Source organism: Canis lupus, chromosome 9, assembly GCF_048164855.1.
Source record: "Canis lupus baileyi chromosome 9, mCanLup2.hap1, whole genome shotgun sequence".
Lineage (NCBI taxonomy): Eukaryota > Metazoa > Chordata > Mammalia > Carnivora > Canidae > Canis > Canis lupus.
Genome location: NC_132846.1, coordinates 34,555,788 through 34,571,322, shown reverse-complemented (window position 1 = coordinate 34,571,322; position 15,535 = coordinate 34,555,788). Strand labels below are relative to the sequence as shown.

Here is a 15,535-nt window from a genome sequence, read left to right as displayed (position 1 = left end):
TGATCTTATGAGGGAAATCTACTTGTGCACCTGAACACTTTGACCCATGAGCATTATTTAAACATGAAAACAAATCAGAAAATGTACCTTTTTATTTCTCTGAAATCAGACTGCCCAAAGGATCATTGCAAGTCCCTGGCTGAACTATAAATCCCCAAATCAAACAAAATGATAGCCCTTACAGAATTTCCAGGTCTACATAACCCCCTCCCCATGTTTATTTATGAGTCTATTACTTTTTGTTTGGAAAATTTCCTTGACACCTCATGGTGTGTGTATTAGATTCTATTCCCTCTAGTGAGAGGCAAAGTCTAACTAGAACACATGCCTGGGAGCTTTAGAGAATATGATATTCACCCAGCAAGAGAAACGCCTCCCATCAAGCAGCCTTCTTGGAAAAACCCTTTATGAAGACAGTTTTTCACTGCTGACATGTCAGCGTCTGTTCTCAAGTACTCCTGCTGTTTTTCATAAAAGATACTTTAGTAGGGAGCGAGGTCTGAAACCAACAGTGCACTTGCTTTTGGTGGTCACTAACAAAAGAATTGCTTTAGCAGCATCTAAATTATATGTGTCATCGCCATCATACTCTGCGCTGGTCTGAACAAGCCTACAGTTATATGTTGAAGAGCTACGTTTCGTTGTAATATAAATATTTATAAATAATTTATAAATAATTCATTAATAATATTCGGAGGGACCAAAAAAAAAAGTCACATATGTGGAAAAGCTATCTATGGAGGAATTGATTTACTCAGGAATACTCAGAACTGAACCTTAACAAAATTAACCACCAGGTACCTTTACACTTCTTGCAAAGTTGCATCTTGTTTTAAAAGTCAGTGAGACTATTTCTCAAGAAATGACTCACTGTTCCCTGTTCCAGGGCCCTCATTTTACTGTTTACTACAGCTTCGAAATGTTTTCCAGGAGAATCAGTTCAAGATAATTTGAGAAACAGATGCAAATCAGCATTTCACTAAGGGAATGGACCCCTCTTTTGAATATATCAAGGATCATATCAATTTATAGCAAACCATTATGATTTTAATCAAATTATGAATATTTCACTTTATGCAGTAAATGCTCTAGAATAAGGGGATAAAGTTCTCCTTTGTGGTTAGTTTGCACGTACACAAAAGGAAGAACTGACCTCCATTTGACATTCCAAGTGCCAATGCAAACTCAGCTCATTCCTTATAAATCAATATGACAGATTATTTGCTTTCCTTTTTTTCCCCCCTTGGCCTAAATTTTGCCTCTTAGCTGCATCAATATTGTGTTTCCCTAATCAAGTCCTGGTTATGTGTCAGTTTTCAAAATCATGCATTGATGATCCGAGGAGCTGATTGAAATATATGCTGGATTGTTTGAAGAAAAAGAATACAGTATAAATGAAAATGCTCTGGAGTGATTTTCTATTAAATTTATTTCACCAACATGGGTATTAATCCCTAAGAAGTTGAGCTAAAAGATTAAACTGAAATTACTAGACCTTAATTAGAATGTGAGCAGCTTTTATATTCTCTGCCTGGATGTCTCATGAGCATACTGATATCTTGTTAATACTGACCCTTCCTACATTGAAATAGTGATGTACAAGAGGTAATTGGGTTTGAGGAAGCATTTAGCAACTCTCATGAAGTCTTCGATTGCTTGCCCTGAGATATGGAGGCATCATTTTTTTAAAAATTTCTTTGCATTCTATTTGACAGATAGTTGCCGCAATCATGGCCATTACTGGCATCGTCATGATGGCATACGCAGATAATTTCCACACGGATTCAATCATAGGAGTGGCATTTGCAGTGGGCTCAGCCTCTACATCAGCATTATATAAGGTATGTTGTGCCTTTTTTAGTGTAGTCAACTGTTATCCGTAGTTTAGACTTAAGTAATAAAGGAAGGCAGGACAAAGAAAGTCTTGGCTAGAGAAAAAAAAAAAAAAAAAGATGGTTCAAGTAGGAACAAGTACCATTCACTGAATACTTGCTACATGCTGGGCACTTGCCCGAAATTTTCACCTGTGTTAACTCAACTTTATGAGACACAGGCACTTATCTCCATTTTCCAGATGAAGAAACAGATTTAAAAGATTAAGTAACTTGCCCAAGGGCATACTGCCAGGAAGTGATAAAAAGATTTCAATTCCAACTGGCCACCTCCAAAGCCCATGCTCCATGCCTCTTCATCAAATGAACATCAACCAGTTGCAGCAGAGGCTGAGACCCCTCCTGTCTTTAAGTTCTTTAACGACCTACAGTCATTATTTTAACTCCAATGAGGTGTTAAAAATAACAAACAAGCTGTCACTCGCCAGCTGACTGCTGTGTATTAACCTCGAGCCCCAGGAACTCCTGTTATTAGTGAAATGCAGGGCCTCCTTCCCTCTCTGATGGATACTCTGGGGTTGCACTATGTACTTAACCACTCTTTCTCCTCTGGAGCTGCCTGTCATCAGTGGAAAATCCATTCAGTCATTGCCCCTGACTTCAGAAGCGAGGACTGAGAGAGCAGATCTAAAAGGTTATCCCCAAAGCTCCACTTCTCAGAGCTAGCTTTCAGTATATAGCTAAGGCCCTGTTCCACTTTCACCTCTCTTGGTGTTTCAATGAGAAAATTCTCTGTGAAAAGCAGAAAGCGCCCTTTGCTTCCCTCCTGGATGCCTGTTCTGATTATTCACCAACATTGTGGCTCCGAGGACACCAAGTCTATTTCCATATTGCCATTTCTTGGCCCACTGATTCTGTGACAAGTTTTCACTCAATTGCCATTAGTGTCTAACTGGCCCCCAGCTGAGACTCACTGAGGTGTCTGATGTGACCAAAGAACAGCACATGGTCAAGTTCTCTTGATTAAGTCTCTCAAGAGAAAAAATAATAAGTTCTGTCAAAATTAAAAGCAATACCTGGTTGCTATGTGACAGGGATGGCTATCTTATAGAGAGAATTCTCCTGACCATGATATAGATGGATTCATTCTGGGAGCAGTAACATTTACAGACATGCATAAAATCAAATGTACACTGTCAGAAAGATCTGCTCCATTCTACATTGTTTGAGGATTAATATGGGAAACAGAAGGGTTATAAAGCCAAGAAGTAGGGAGTAGAGACCTGGCTCCTCCTCAGCCCAATGTGTCTTTATGTTGGCCATTCACATCTCCTGGCTGTCTTCCTCTGTACACAGATTTATATCCAGAAAGAAAAACTTGTTTTAATCTGGCGAATAAACACAGTAATTGTGAAAATATTTTAAGCTCAGAGAGAAAAGTGCTTATAAATCCAAGGCATCATTATTACTTCTCTCAACAGCATAATGACAGTCTCTAAGTTTTTGGTATCTGTCAGAATACGGGTAAAATGAATTCCATGCTTGAGGAGAAGAATTGATGGCATCTCAATCCTAGATTGTCCTGGGTTTGTCTGCACTCTTATTTATCATTAACCCTAGGCTCATTCCCGATAGTGGTGTTTAACACAGTGCAAAGTGCCTGTAGCAGTTTCCAATGTCATAAGGAACTCGTTGTAGGGCATTTGCTTTTTCATCTGAAGACTACAGAGCATTTTAATTCCTTATCTCAATGGCCCACTTGGTGCCATGGAGATGGTGGGGTAAAAAGAAATAGAGGATAAACTCTGGACTGGTCAGTTCACTGTATGACTATGTAGAACTTGCCTTTCCACTCTAGCAAAGTCTCAAACTGTGTGGCTAAGGAGTTTCTTTCCCAATCTAGGTTTTGTTTAAGATGTTTCTTGGAAGTGCCAACTTCGGTGAAGCAGCACACTTTGTCTCCACGTTGGGTTTCTTCAATTTGATCTTCATCTCTTTCACCCCAGTCATCCTGTATTTCACCAAGGTGGAGCACTGGTCCTCATTTGCGGCTCTGCCGTGGGGCTATCTCTGTGGGATGGCCGGGCTGTGGCTGGGTAAGTGGCTCTGGGTTTTGCCTTCCATTCCCTATGTCATTCTACCCTTCCTTGGATAGACAAATGATGATAGTGGGATTATTCCCTTGGGAACCTTTGTCCTCCATTTCCCAAAGTTACCTAAGGTTGATTAATGGTTAGAAGGTTCTTTGCAGGCTATTTCTTGATTAGATCAGAGCTGTTCAATTGGTATATCTCCGAGGGGTTAGGGTGTGAGGTGGAGGCCCAAGCCATTCTGATCACCACTTGTCAAGCAGCCTGTCCATTCTTCATGATGTACTGTAATGATATCACTGTGTTCCAGGCATAGCACAGTGCATCAGGCAGAGGGAGAGGGGATATGGTGCATTTAAGTAACTCAAAGTGGATCAAAATGGCTGGAGTACTACGTGTAGGAGGAGTAAGGAGGAAGGGGGGAGAGGACATTCTGGAAAGAAACAGGTCATGGAGGGCCTGGAAGCCTGTTAAGGGGATTGAATTTAAAATTCACTTAAAAATCTTTCAGCAGAGGTGACAGGCTCACGTCTTCATTTTTGTCAGCCCACTCTGACTGTGTATGGAGAATAAATTTGAGATAGGAAGCCTTCAGAAAACAAGAGAAGTCAGACCCAGACTTGGTTGCCCTGCTAAGTAGGCTGTGCCTAGTCAAAGACCAGGAAAAAAATCACCTGGAGTCTTTGTAATGTTCTCTCTTCAAACTCCCCAAACTCAAGGCGGTCTGCTTCATCCGCTTCACCTGAACAACAGGTTTTGCTACACTCAATGTAAAAGGAACCTGAAAAATAACAAGCCTGCTCTTCCCTCCCCAAGCAGGTGAACAACAGCAACAACTAATGACTCCGTGTCCCTTTACTCAGAACAAATGCACTTTTCATTCTGCTCCTCTGTCCTGGTCTCCATTCACCCACCACACTTGACCTGCAGGACATCTACCGACCCTCAGCTGACCTTCTTTATCAAAGTGACATAATCTGAAGCAGCATTGCAGTTCCAGTTCCTGGAAGAAAAACATGGCCTGGTTTTTATTCCCACATAGGCACTGAGTCATCTTCTTTCTACTTTGGCCCAGGCCCCTGAGTGGAGGTCTTAGACAAGAGAAGGATCAAACGTTAATTGTTGGCCCTTTGATTTCTACTGTTGAAGTCCAAAAATATGTAGTTATGACCTTTCATAACCTTTGCTAAATTGAGTGGAAATTAATAGTAATATTTCCATAAGATCCAAACATCCTAATTAAAATTGCCTAGATAATTTCCTGGCCAAAAACAATCCAGCTGGAAGCAGTCATAACCCAAATTTCACTGACTCTTGGCACCAGCTGTGTACACACGATCCCCAGCTTGCTACAAAGTAGCCCTTCACCAACATATATCCCTTGGCATGTCTTAACACATGGTCCTACACAAGTCCCAATCTGGCTGAGTGTCACCCAGGCTAGTGGGATGCTAGTTCTTCACCGAGCAGTAGGCTCTCCATCCTCCACTGGGTTTAGTGCCTCCTGGTTCTAGAGCTGCTCTGCCCCACCCATACCCAGTGCACCGCAGTCCTCAAGGTGCCAAAGCTCCTCTGTGACAAAATGACAAGACAGCCTCTCTCCTGACTACGTTACACATCCCAGGGTGTTACAATCTTCACTGCTTCTGTTCTTAAGTCTTTACTTCCATCCCTCTCTTCTCTGTAGTAACCAGATATGATCAGGCTAGAGCTGGGCTGGAAAAACAGCAGGTGGTCTTCTGGCCCACCCACATTGTCTGTAACTCCAGCTTTTATTTGCTCAGGCTCACCTGGCCTCATTTCTTCTTGCAGGTTGACCTGGACTGTTCACCTAACATGCCTGAGTCCCACTTGAGCTTAGGCTGAGCCCCCTGCCACAGATAACATGTTGAATTACATATTCTTGCCCTTAGGTTGTCAGAAAAGTGAGTAAGTGCTCTACTGAAAGAGCTAATTAAAAACAGACAACATATTTTGGTGCAGCCACCTGTTTCTTGCTGAGTGAGAAGGGCTCACTTCTCACCCAAATACCAACACTTTCAATCTGCTGAAAAATCCAGTTCGGCCAATAAAATAGCAGGAGTTCAGCAGAGCCTGTGTAGAATTTCATAAATTCCTGACTTGTTACAGTGTGCCATATTTGACTCCCTAGGTCTGAGGAGAGAGTTGAGATACTGGAACAGTTAGTCCCATTGTGGCCCTGCCATGAGGGAGGAGTAGTTATTAATTTAAGAAGGTCCTTTGCCTTGATTGCCACTACTATTGTATAATAATTATGCAGGATCCCAAGTTTTATGAAAGTCAAACCCATTGTCTCTAACTACCAAGTACAAGTAACTCCAGATAACTAAGTTAATGGGCTTAATTAAAGCAAGAATTATAGATAGCAATGGAAGAATAAACACTGTCCTGAATGGGATGGCTCTAGAACCATCTTTGGCTCTATCGACTATAAGCAACATGGTTGAGTCTTTAACATAAAGATTTCTCTGAATTGAGAACCATTCATAATTGTTGATATTCATCTCTCTAACCCCTTAAACAAATACTGGATTGAAATCCATTAAAATAATGCTATGTAGGGGTGACTGGGTGGCTCAGTGGGTTAAGCATCAGACTCTCGATCTCAACTCAGGTTTTGATCTCATAAGACCCAAACACCCTAATTAAAAGTCCTAGATAATTTTCTGGCCGAAACCAATTAGCTGGGAACAATCATAACCCAGATTCCCAGCGTGGAGCCTACTTTAAAAATTTTTTTTTCAATTTTAAAAATAAAATAAAATAATGCTAGGTATTTTATAATTGCTTTTCTTTTTTATAATTGCTTTTCTTTTGAGAACATATATTTTTGATCATTTTTGTAGGGGGTAGATGATTATCTTATATTTTATTCAAAAGATCCAAAGATACTAATTTAAAGATATCTAGCTATACCTTCCTTTGGTTCTGTGGACCTGCCCTTGGGTAATCTGTGCACAAATCAGGATATGGAAAAGCTCTGTGGGGGTCAGTGCATGACATTGAACACATTCTTGTTTGCCTGCATTGATGCTCATCACAAGAGAGAGGAAATAAAACAGCAGAGGCCATTCTCAGATAGATCTTCCTTTAGGCAGTGACACCAGAGCCTTTGAGTGACCCAGGAATGTGGCATTATATAGCAAAGTAGCTAAGGCAGAAAGCCCAAACTTAAACCAGCCCTCTGCTCTCAACCTCTCTGGCTGGCCCCAACCTACCTTTGTAGTGCTAATAAGCAGCGTAGTGAATTGATTGTTTCATTGCTTTGCATTTGCTCTACAGGCCCTTTGCCAGCCAATTGGCAAGAGATCAAGCAGCCAAGGTGGCAGAGGAGAAAAAAGAATAGACTACTTCCGTGGAGAAACTCCTGCATCCAGCTCCCAAATTAGAGAATTAATTGAGAGTGCAGAGAGTATAGAAGGCACGTTTAGGAAAAACACTGGTTGTATTATGTTAAGAAGGAAGGAGCCCAGCATATCAATTCCCCTTCATCCTCTGTATCCTCCTTATTTTACAGCCTTCAACATCCTGGTGAATGTCGGCGTGGTGCTGACATACCCAATCCTAATCTCCATCGGGACAGTGCTCAGCGTTCCTGGAAATGCAGGTACTGGCACGATTTGACATGTGTGCCATCAGTGTCCTGCTTGTGTTCGTTTTACACTGTGAGTTGTGTCTTCGAACAATTGTGAATTATGTCCCTTGCCTGGGAAGATGTTTTTAAATATCATGAAGGTGGCAGACAACAGAATAGCTATGCAGCAGATTTAAAATTTGCAGCTATAAACACTGTTTTTACTCGGTCGTGCTTTTAGAATTAAATACCAAATGTATCATTTGGGTTTCATGTAATCTCCCTGACAACCTAATTTTGTGGTATTTTTAGAGGAAGTCCTACAGAAACAAAAGGCCTCCCAGCCTAGGACTTGCAAGTAAACGTCACTAATGAAAGTGTAGGAAATGTGCAGGGTGTTGGCTCCCATCAGACTATCCATGGGGAGCTGCAGAAGCTTCTCCTGGGGGCAGAGCAGATGGCCCTCTGGAACAGATACAGAAAAAAGCAATTTGACTCACTTCAGGGACAAGAAGAGAAGCTATTTTTCCAGGATAATCTTTGTAGTGAAACCTGTCAATAGAACAGGTAATGAAAGGGAGTGATTTGGCAGACTGGACAGTCCTTCTAACTGTAAAATTCCATTTTTCCAAGTCCCATCTTTTCTTGCCCCAGGACAATCAGCAAGTGTTCATTGAACACTTATTGTATGCAAAACTGTAGAATAAACAGGGAAAAAAGGAGATTATGGTTCCCATAAGAAACTTTCACTGAATTTGGAAAACAAGACCAACATATATGAGATAACTTATAACTCCACAGTATAATTTATTAGTAAATGCCAAATTGTGTGAGACAGACTCCTAGGATCATAAGATATCCAGAGAAAAGATATATCCAAGGGGAATAGAGTTGTCAAAGAAGTTTGTTCATTCACCCAGGGATCCATTCATTCAACGCATCATTTCTGAGCACTTAGGATGCGCCACAAACTGTGCTAATGCTGGTAATAGGTCCTGAAGAAGACACACAGTTTCTGCTCTCAGGATCGTGTAGTAGACAGAGGAAGACAGAAGGAATTGAGTAGTTAAAATGTAGAGACAGAATTGTTTTGATAGAGGTATGTAATGAATGCTCTGAGAGCACCCAGGAAGGGCATCCAGGGTGGCTACCGGCAAGAAGCCAAAAGAGAGAACTAATGAAGGGATTAGCTGGGTGGTGTGGATATGAGATGGAATGGACATTCCATGTAAAAAGAACAACATATGCATGACCAACAATTTCACTACTAGATACATATGCCAAAAAATTGAAAACAGGGACTTGAAAACATACTCGTGTGTGAATATTCACTGTAGCACTATTCACAATGGCCCAGAAGTGGAAACACCCAAATGTCCATCAACAGATGAATTGATAAACAATTGTGATACAATGAGCTATCATTCAGCCATAAAAAGTCAGGAAGTATGGATTCATGCTACCACACAGTTGAACCTCGAAAATGCCATGCTAAATGAAAGAAGCCACACCCAAAATGTCACATGTGGTATGATTCCATTTATAGGAAATCTCCAGAATAGGTTGATTCATGGAAACAAACAGCAGATTCCCAATCAGGAATTGGGAAGTTGGGGTAGAGAATGCTGGAGAGTAACTGCTTAAGGGGTAAGAGGTTTTTTTTTTTGTTTTGTTTTGTTTTGTTTTTAAGATTTTATTTATTTATTTGTGAGAGACACAGAGAGGGGTCGAGACAGAGGCAGAGAGAGAAATAGGCTCCATGCAGGGAGCCCTATGTGGGACTTAATCCTGGGACTTGGAGGATCAAGCCCTGGGCCAAAGGCAGGCGCTCAACTGCTGAGCCACCCAGGTGTCCCAGGGGTAAGAGGTTTTTATTTTAAGTGATGGAGATGTTTTGGAACGAGATGGAAGTGGTGGTCATACAACATTGTGAATGTACAAAAAAATTAGTGAGTGCACTAAATTCACTTGAAACAAGTTCATTTTAATTTATAGGAATGTCACCTTGATTGAAAATGTTTAAAAAGAACAGCACGTGCAAAGACATAGGCATTAACAGGCCTGGCTCATTTGAAAATTCATCAGCAGCCCAGTGAAACTGGAGAAGTGTGAGGGGATGCAGAGGAAAAGTTTCAAGAAATAAAACTGCAGGGGGCACCTGGGTGGCTCAGTGGTTGCCTTGGCTCAGGTTGTGATCTCAGGGTCCTGGGATCGAGTCCTGCATCTGAATCCCCGCAGGGAGTCTGCTTCTCCCTCTGCCTATGTCTCTCTCATGAATAAAGAAATAAAATCTTAAGAAGAAAAAAAAAGAAACTGCAGAGGTAATTAAATGAGATGACATGAGAGTTGAAGGATATAAAGGATACTTCTGATTTAGAGAGAAGGCACAGAAAGCAGACAAAGGGAACGATATGATATGGAAAGAGGAAAGACAACCTTGACTTTAGAAATCTCTAGAAGTAGCACTGACTTTGGCCAGTGCTTTGGACTTAAATATATATAAACTTATATAAGTTTATATAAGCTTCTCTTAGAAACAGTCATAGCCTGTGACAGACTTGATTTTTCTTCCCTAGCTGTGGATCTCCTGAAGCAGGAGGTGATATTCAACGTGGTCCGCCTGGCTGCTACCATCATCATCTGCATTGGGTTTCTGCTGATGCTATTGCCTGAAGAATGGGATGAAATTACCCTGAGATTCATCAATAGCCTAAAGGAAAAAAAGAGTGAGGAGCATGTAGAGGACATCACTGATTCCAGTGTACACCTACGGAGCAGAAGCAGGGCCAATGGGACCGTGTCCATACCACTGGCTTAACAAGGGACACATTTTGAATGCACGTGTATGTATATTCTGTGAATATAATAAAATTTTCTCACTACCTGTACGCTCAAATGACAGTATTAACTCTGAATTTGGATAAGTCATATGTGAAATAATGCCAATGATAAAAGTTTACATTTATATGCTTATCAAGGAACTGGTGTAAATAATCATAATAAATTTTTTTATTAAAACGTATTCATCTTTGTTCTATTTCTTATGTTTTAGAGGGAATTCTCTCTCTCTATCTCTTTCTCTCTCTCTCTCTCTCTCTCTCTCACACACACACACACACACACACACACAAATTTACAAAATTTCCTGAAAACATGAGGTTCTACTAATTATGGGTTTATCATGACCTGACCCTCACCGGGAGCTGAGATGTTTTCATTCAATTAGAGAAAGTTGTGGAAGAAAAAAATACACGAAAAGGATACACATATATATATTTATATATATTTAAGTCCAAGAGCCTTGAACTTATATATACTTTAAGAGCCTTAAGTTTGGAGGCTGGAAAGTAATTAAACAGCTATCAAAAGAGCATCTTCTTTTTTTTAAATTAATTTATTCATGAGAGACAACAGAGAGAGAGAGAGAGGGGCAGAGACACAGACAGAGGGAGAAGCAGGCTCCACGCAAGGAGCCCAATGTGGGACTCAAACCCAGGAATCTGGGATCATGCTCTGAGCCAAAGGCAGGCGCCCAACCACTGAGCCACTCAGGTGTCCCAAAAAGAGCATCTTCTATACGCAAGACTTACACGAGGAAAAACAAAGGCGTGATGATATAGAAGACTCCATTTATGCTTCCAATGTGCTTAGAGTAGTGCAGAGCATAATAGCATTTACAAATATCTCTAATATAAGTTAGACATTTAAAAATGGCACTGGAGGGCAGCCCGGGTGGCTCAGCGGTTTAGCGCCGCCTGCAGCCCAGGGCCTGATCCTGGAGACCTGGGATCGAGACCACATCAGGCTCCCTGCATGGAGCCTGCTTCTCCCTCTGCCTGTTGTCTCTGCCTATCTCTCTCCCTCTCTCTCTCTCTCTCTCTCTGTGTGTGTGTGTCTCTCATGAATAAATAAATAAAATATTTTAAAAAAATAAATGGCACTGGAGTTACGGAGAAGACATCTCTACAGCATTTGACATGATGACCACTCCTCTTTCCCAAAATATCCTCTTTACCTGGCTCCCATACAATTTCCTGGTTCTCTTCCTGCCTCTGACCGCTTCTCTGCGCTCCTCTTCCACGGCTGGTCTCATCCCATCAGCCTTCAGTCCTTGGCCTTCTTAGCATCTCATTCCACACTCTCTCCCTCCGGGATTTCATCTACTCCCATTGCTTCAAATGTCATCCATGTGGTGATGGCTTAAAAATCTTTATCTCCAGCCAAGAGATCCCTCAAGCTTCAGATCTGACTATCCAAATGCCTTCTGCAAGCTTACTTGGATGCTTCACCGTTGACTTCAAATTCAAGAGCAAATTTGAATTTATCATTTCTCTTCTCCAGATCTATTCCTTCCTCTCCCTTGTTCCCTGTCTACCCTAATGGTGCCATCATTCACTGGCTGCCAAACAGGGATCAACTTTCACTTCTGCCTTCCTCACCCTCCACATTCAAACTGTAAATCTTGATTATCTCTTAATTCTGGAATCCATACACTTCTCTACTATGCTACCTTGTTCTAGGGCTTCATCATCTCTTTCTCTAATGAATGAAAGGCTCTCTGCACTGGCCTCTCTGACTCTTGGTCTTGCCTCTGATTCCTCTCATGCCCTAGAGAGTCATCATTCTATTCTCCTGTATAAAAGACTTCAGTGGCATCTTATTGCCCTCAGAATAAGGTCCAAGTACCTTGGCATGTCATTCAAAGCTCACTGCTGGCTGGCTGTTGCCTGCCTCTAGAGAAGCACCATTGGATGGAACTTGTGTGATGAGGAAGATATTGTATAGCTGCACTATGCAACACAATAGCCACAAGTGCCTATTGAGCTCTTTAAGTAGGGCTAGTGAAATTGAGGGTCTGCATTTCTATTTTTATTTACTTTTAATTAACTTAAAATTAAATTTAAATAGCCACGTGTGGCTATTGGCTACCATATTGGACACCACAGCTCCAGAGCCTCATTCCACCATTCCACCCACTGTGGCCCCTAGAATCTGTGCTTTCATGATACTATAACTTCCTGTGGTTCTTCACTAGAGACGTGCTCTCTTTCTTGCACTCTCTTGCCTCTCTCATCTCCAGACTAACCATTACCTAGGCTTCATGACATGATTTATTCCTACTTTTCTCAGAAAGCCTTTTCTTATGCCCCAAGTTGAACAATATGGCTTCCTAAGAAGCCTCTGCTTACCCCATTATAGCTCTGGTCACCATCTGTGGTAATTACCAATCTACTTGCCTGAGTTCCCAGGAGATCAGGAGCCCCTTGAGAACAGGAACTGTGTGCCATTCACCATTGTGTTCCTGGCACATATCTGGCACTTGCAGACATTCTATAAGTAAATAAATGGGTTGCTTTACCCTGGAGATAATGCGCCTCCCTCAAACTGTATTAGATCAATCTTAGTTAAGGACTGGCTTTTGTATAGATGAGATTGGTTAAAGGAAGGAACATACAAGGTTAAATGGGCCACAGCCTTTGGTGTGTTTCCACAAAATACCAATTTGCTGAATTGCTAAAAGGCACTTCTCCTCTAAGAGGCTGGTTAAGGCATAGAACAATTTAAGAAAAGCTGTACTTCCTGGGAAGTTTCGTGCAATAAACTAAGTCTTTCAGGCATCTGTTCTACTATTCTTTTTTTATTCAAGTGTCCCCAAAAATATGGGGGAAACAATCACAGGGCAAGAAAAGGGGACTCAAGATATCATGCCCACCGGGCATCATGGTAAATACAAATTTTATTTCTTTTTTCATTTCTCTGTCATTTTTTGAAAAGGCAATGCCAGTCGTCTGGTGTAGATGGATGACATGATATTAGCTAAAATAATAACCATGACTCACTTTAAACTTCGTGAAAAATGGTACAAAATAAGTGAAATACATTATTAATAAATACGAATTAATTCATTATCTACCTAGGGTTGGTTTTGACTATTTAGATGCCATATTGGTATAAACTTTGCTCTTGCCTTGTTTTTAAATTACTGTTAAATAGCAGTAATCACTGACTAGGCCACTCCAGCATCTTGCCATTACTTAGCATGACATTTAAAATTGCATTTTGACATCTTAAGAAATGAGTTGTTTTGCTCTTTTTGATGATTCATTTTGAAAAATGGAGTCAGCTATCCTGGAAAGCTCTAATTCAACCTATGACTGATCACCGTAATTAGCTTAGTCTATATTAGGAAAACAGTTCCATTATGGTGTTCATTCATTTACTCATTCAAAAATTATTAAGTTCTACCTCTGGCTCTGAAGTAGGGTATTATGTTAGGTCATCACCAACTAGCCTCTGCCTGCCTCTAGAGCAGCATCGTCCAACAGAACTTTCTATGACCATAGCAATGTACTCTGCACTATGGAGAAAGGGATACAAAATGTATAGGAGGTGGTCCCTGCTTCTGGGACCTTCAACCTCTCTAGGTAGGCTGTCAACGTGACAATTACAATGACTCAGAAATTTATTTGAATTGCTTTGGGAATATGAGATATTCCTTTAAATTCAGGTGAAGTAATCATAAATAAAGATAATACTACCTTCCCTTGCTACCTCTCACTGTGAAAATCAGATAGGAGGGGAGCCTGAGTGGCTCAGTTGAGTGTCTGCCTTAGGCCCGGGGCATGATCCTGGGGTCCTGGGATGGAGTTCCACAGCAGGTTCCCAGCAGAGTCTGCTTCTCCCTCTGCCTATGTCTCTGCCTCTCTTTCTCTGTATCTCTCATGAATAAATAAATAAAATCTTTCTAAAAAATCAGATAAAGTATTTGAATCACTGAACAAATATGAGTGTGCCTCCAGTGTGACGAGGATGAAGCAGGTTCACTTGGGCGTGGAGGATACTAACAAGGTCCCTGCCCCCAGAAGTAGAAGTGCCCTGTTGAGGTTACTGTCATCTTGCCTCTTTACCCAAACATGGTTCCTCCCCAAAGTTCACAAGGCAATGGCCTCTGTGGATGGCTGAATCGGCAGCACAGTCCAGGGATTAAAAGCACTCATGTTGCAGCAGTGACTCTGCACTTCTTAGATGTGTGGCTCTGGTTAATTACCAACTTCCCTCTGCCCCTTGATTTCATCATGAATAAAATGAAGGTATTGGTACCGGTCATTCGAGGTTATCGAGCACATGAAATAGAATCACATGTTGAAGAGCCTAACACACTGCCAGACAGCCCAGATGTAATAGCTCCTGTTAGGGTTTCCTCTGTTTACTTCCTTCTGGGTTCTTATCCAGAGCACTTATTCACAAGATGATGCCCAGCAAAGTCACATAGCCTGGTGCTCAACAGGGAATTTTACCTCAAATAAACCAGAGAGACAAAAGAAGCCTGGCATGAGGAACACACCGAGGAAGCAAAAAGAAAGGGTATACCGCTCCCACTTGCCCGATTCCCCTCAGCCCCTCGTATCACAGCATTCTTGCCCAGCTAGCGGAACTAATTGCCTGACAAAAAGACAGACTGGTGACTTGGGCTCTGAAATTAAAATCACTTCAACCACGTCCTGATCGCCTCACAAACAAATTATAGGCAAATCAATTTGGCTCATCCAGGTTTTGCACGCATGTTAGCTTTGTGCAGGCGCTTTGTCAAGATTCACCAGAGGACAAATAATTTGGAGAAGGACAATGCAAGCGGTGAAAGAGTGAAAGGTATAACTGGCTAAGCATTGGAATGATCTTGATATATAAGTACAAATCCTCTTTCTTACTTATCCACGAGCCCCTGTCACAAGTACAAAGAATACCTACTACAGGTGATGCTGGTTTATCTGGTAGGCTAGAACAAGAAGTCTCTATTAATTTTAATTTTTTTATTTCTTTGTCTCTTCCTCCCCACCCCACCCCCCAACACCTGTAGCAATGGAAAGTGAAGTAAGAACAGAAGAGTACAGGATGTGATGGAGTTGGAATTCTAGTGCCAGAAACCCAGAGGCAGAACGAATGTAAGACCCACATTTTAAAGTTCTGATTGGCCAGTGTGCCCACCCCTCCCTCACCCACGTATACCACAAAAGCAA

General features: G+C 41.4%; 1 protein-coding gene across 1 annotated transcript in view; it reads left to right on the top strand.

Annotated features, from left to right (window-relative positions):
* SLC35F4 (solute carrier family 35 member F4) overlaps nt 1-10,539 on the top strand; it is a 226,612-nt gene extending 216,073 nt beyond the window's left edge. Inside the window, exons 5-8 of the mRNA XM_072838718.1 lie at nt 1,716-1,841; nt 3,736-3,928; nt 7,461-7,550; nt 10,094-10,539. Coding sequence (XP_072694819.1) covers nt 1,716-1,841; nt 3,736-3,928; nt 7,461-7,550; nt 10,094-10,335 — 651 coding nt within the window. The 3' untranslated portion in view covers nt 10,336-10,539. The remainder of the gene's footprint in view (nt 1-1,715; nt 1,842-3,735; nt 3,929-7,460; nt 7,551-10,093) is intronic.
* Nucleotides 10,540-15,535: the final 4,996 nt, after the last annotated feature.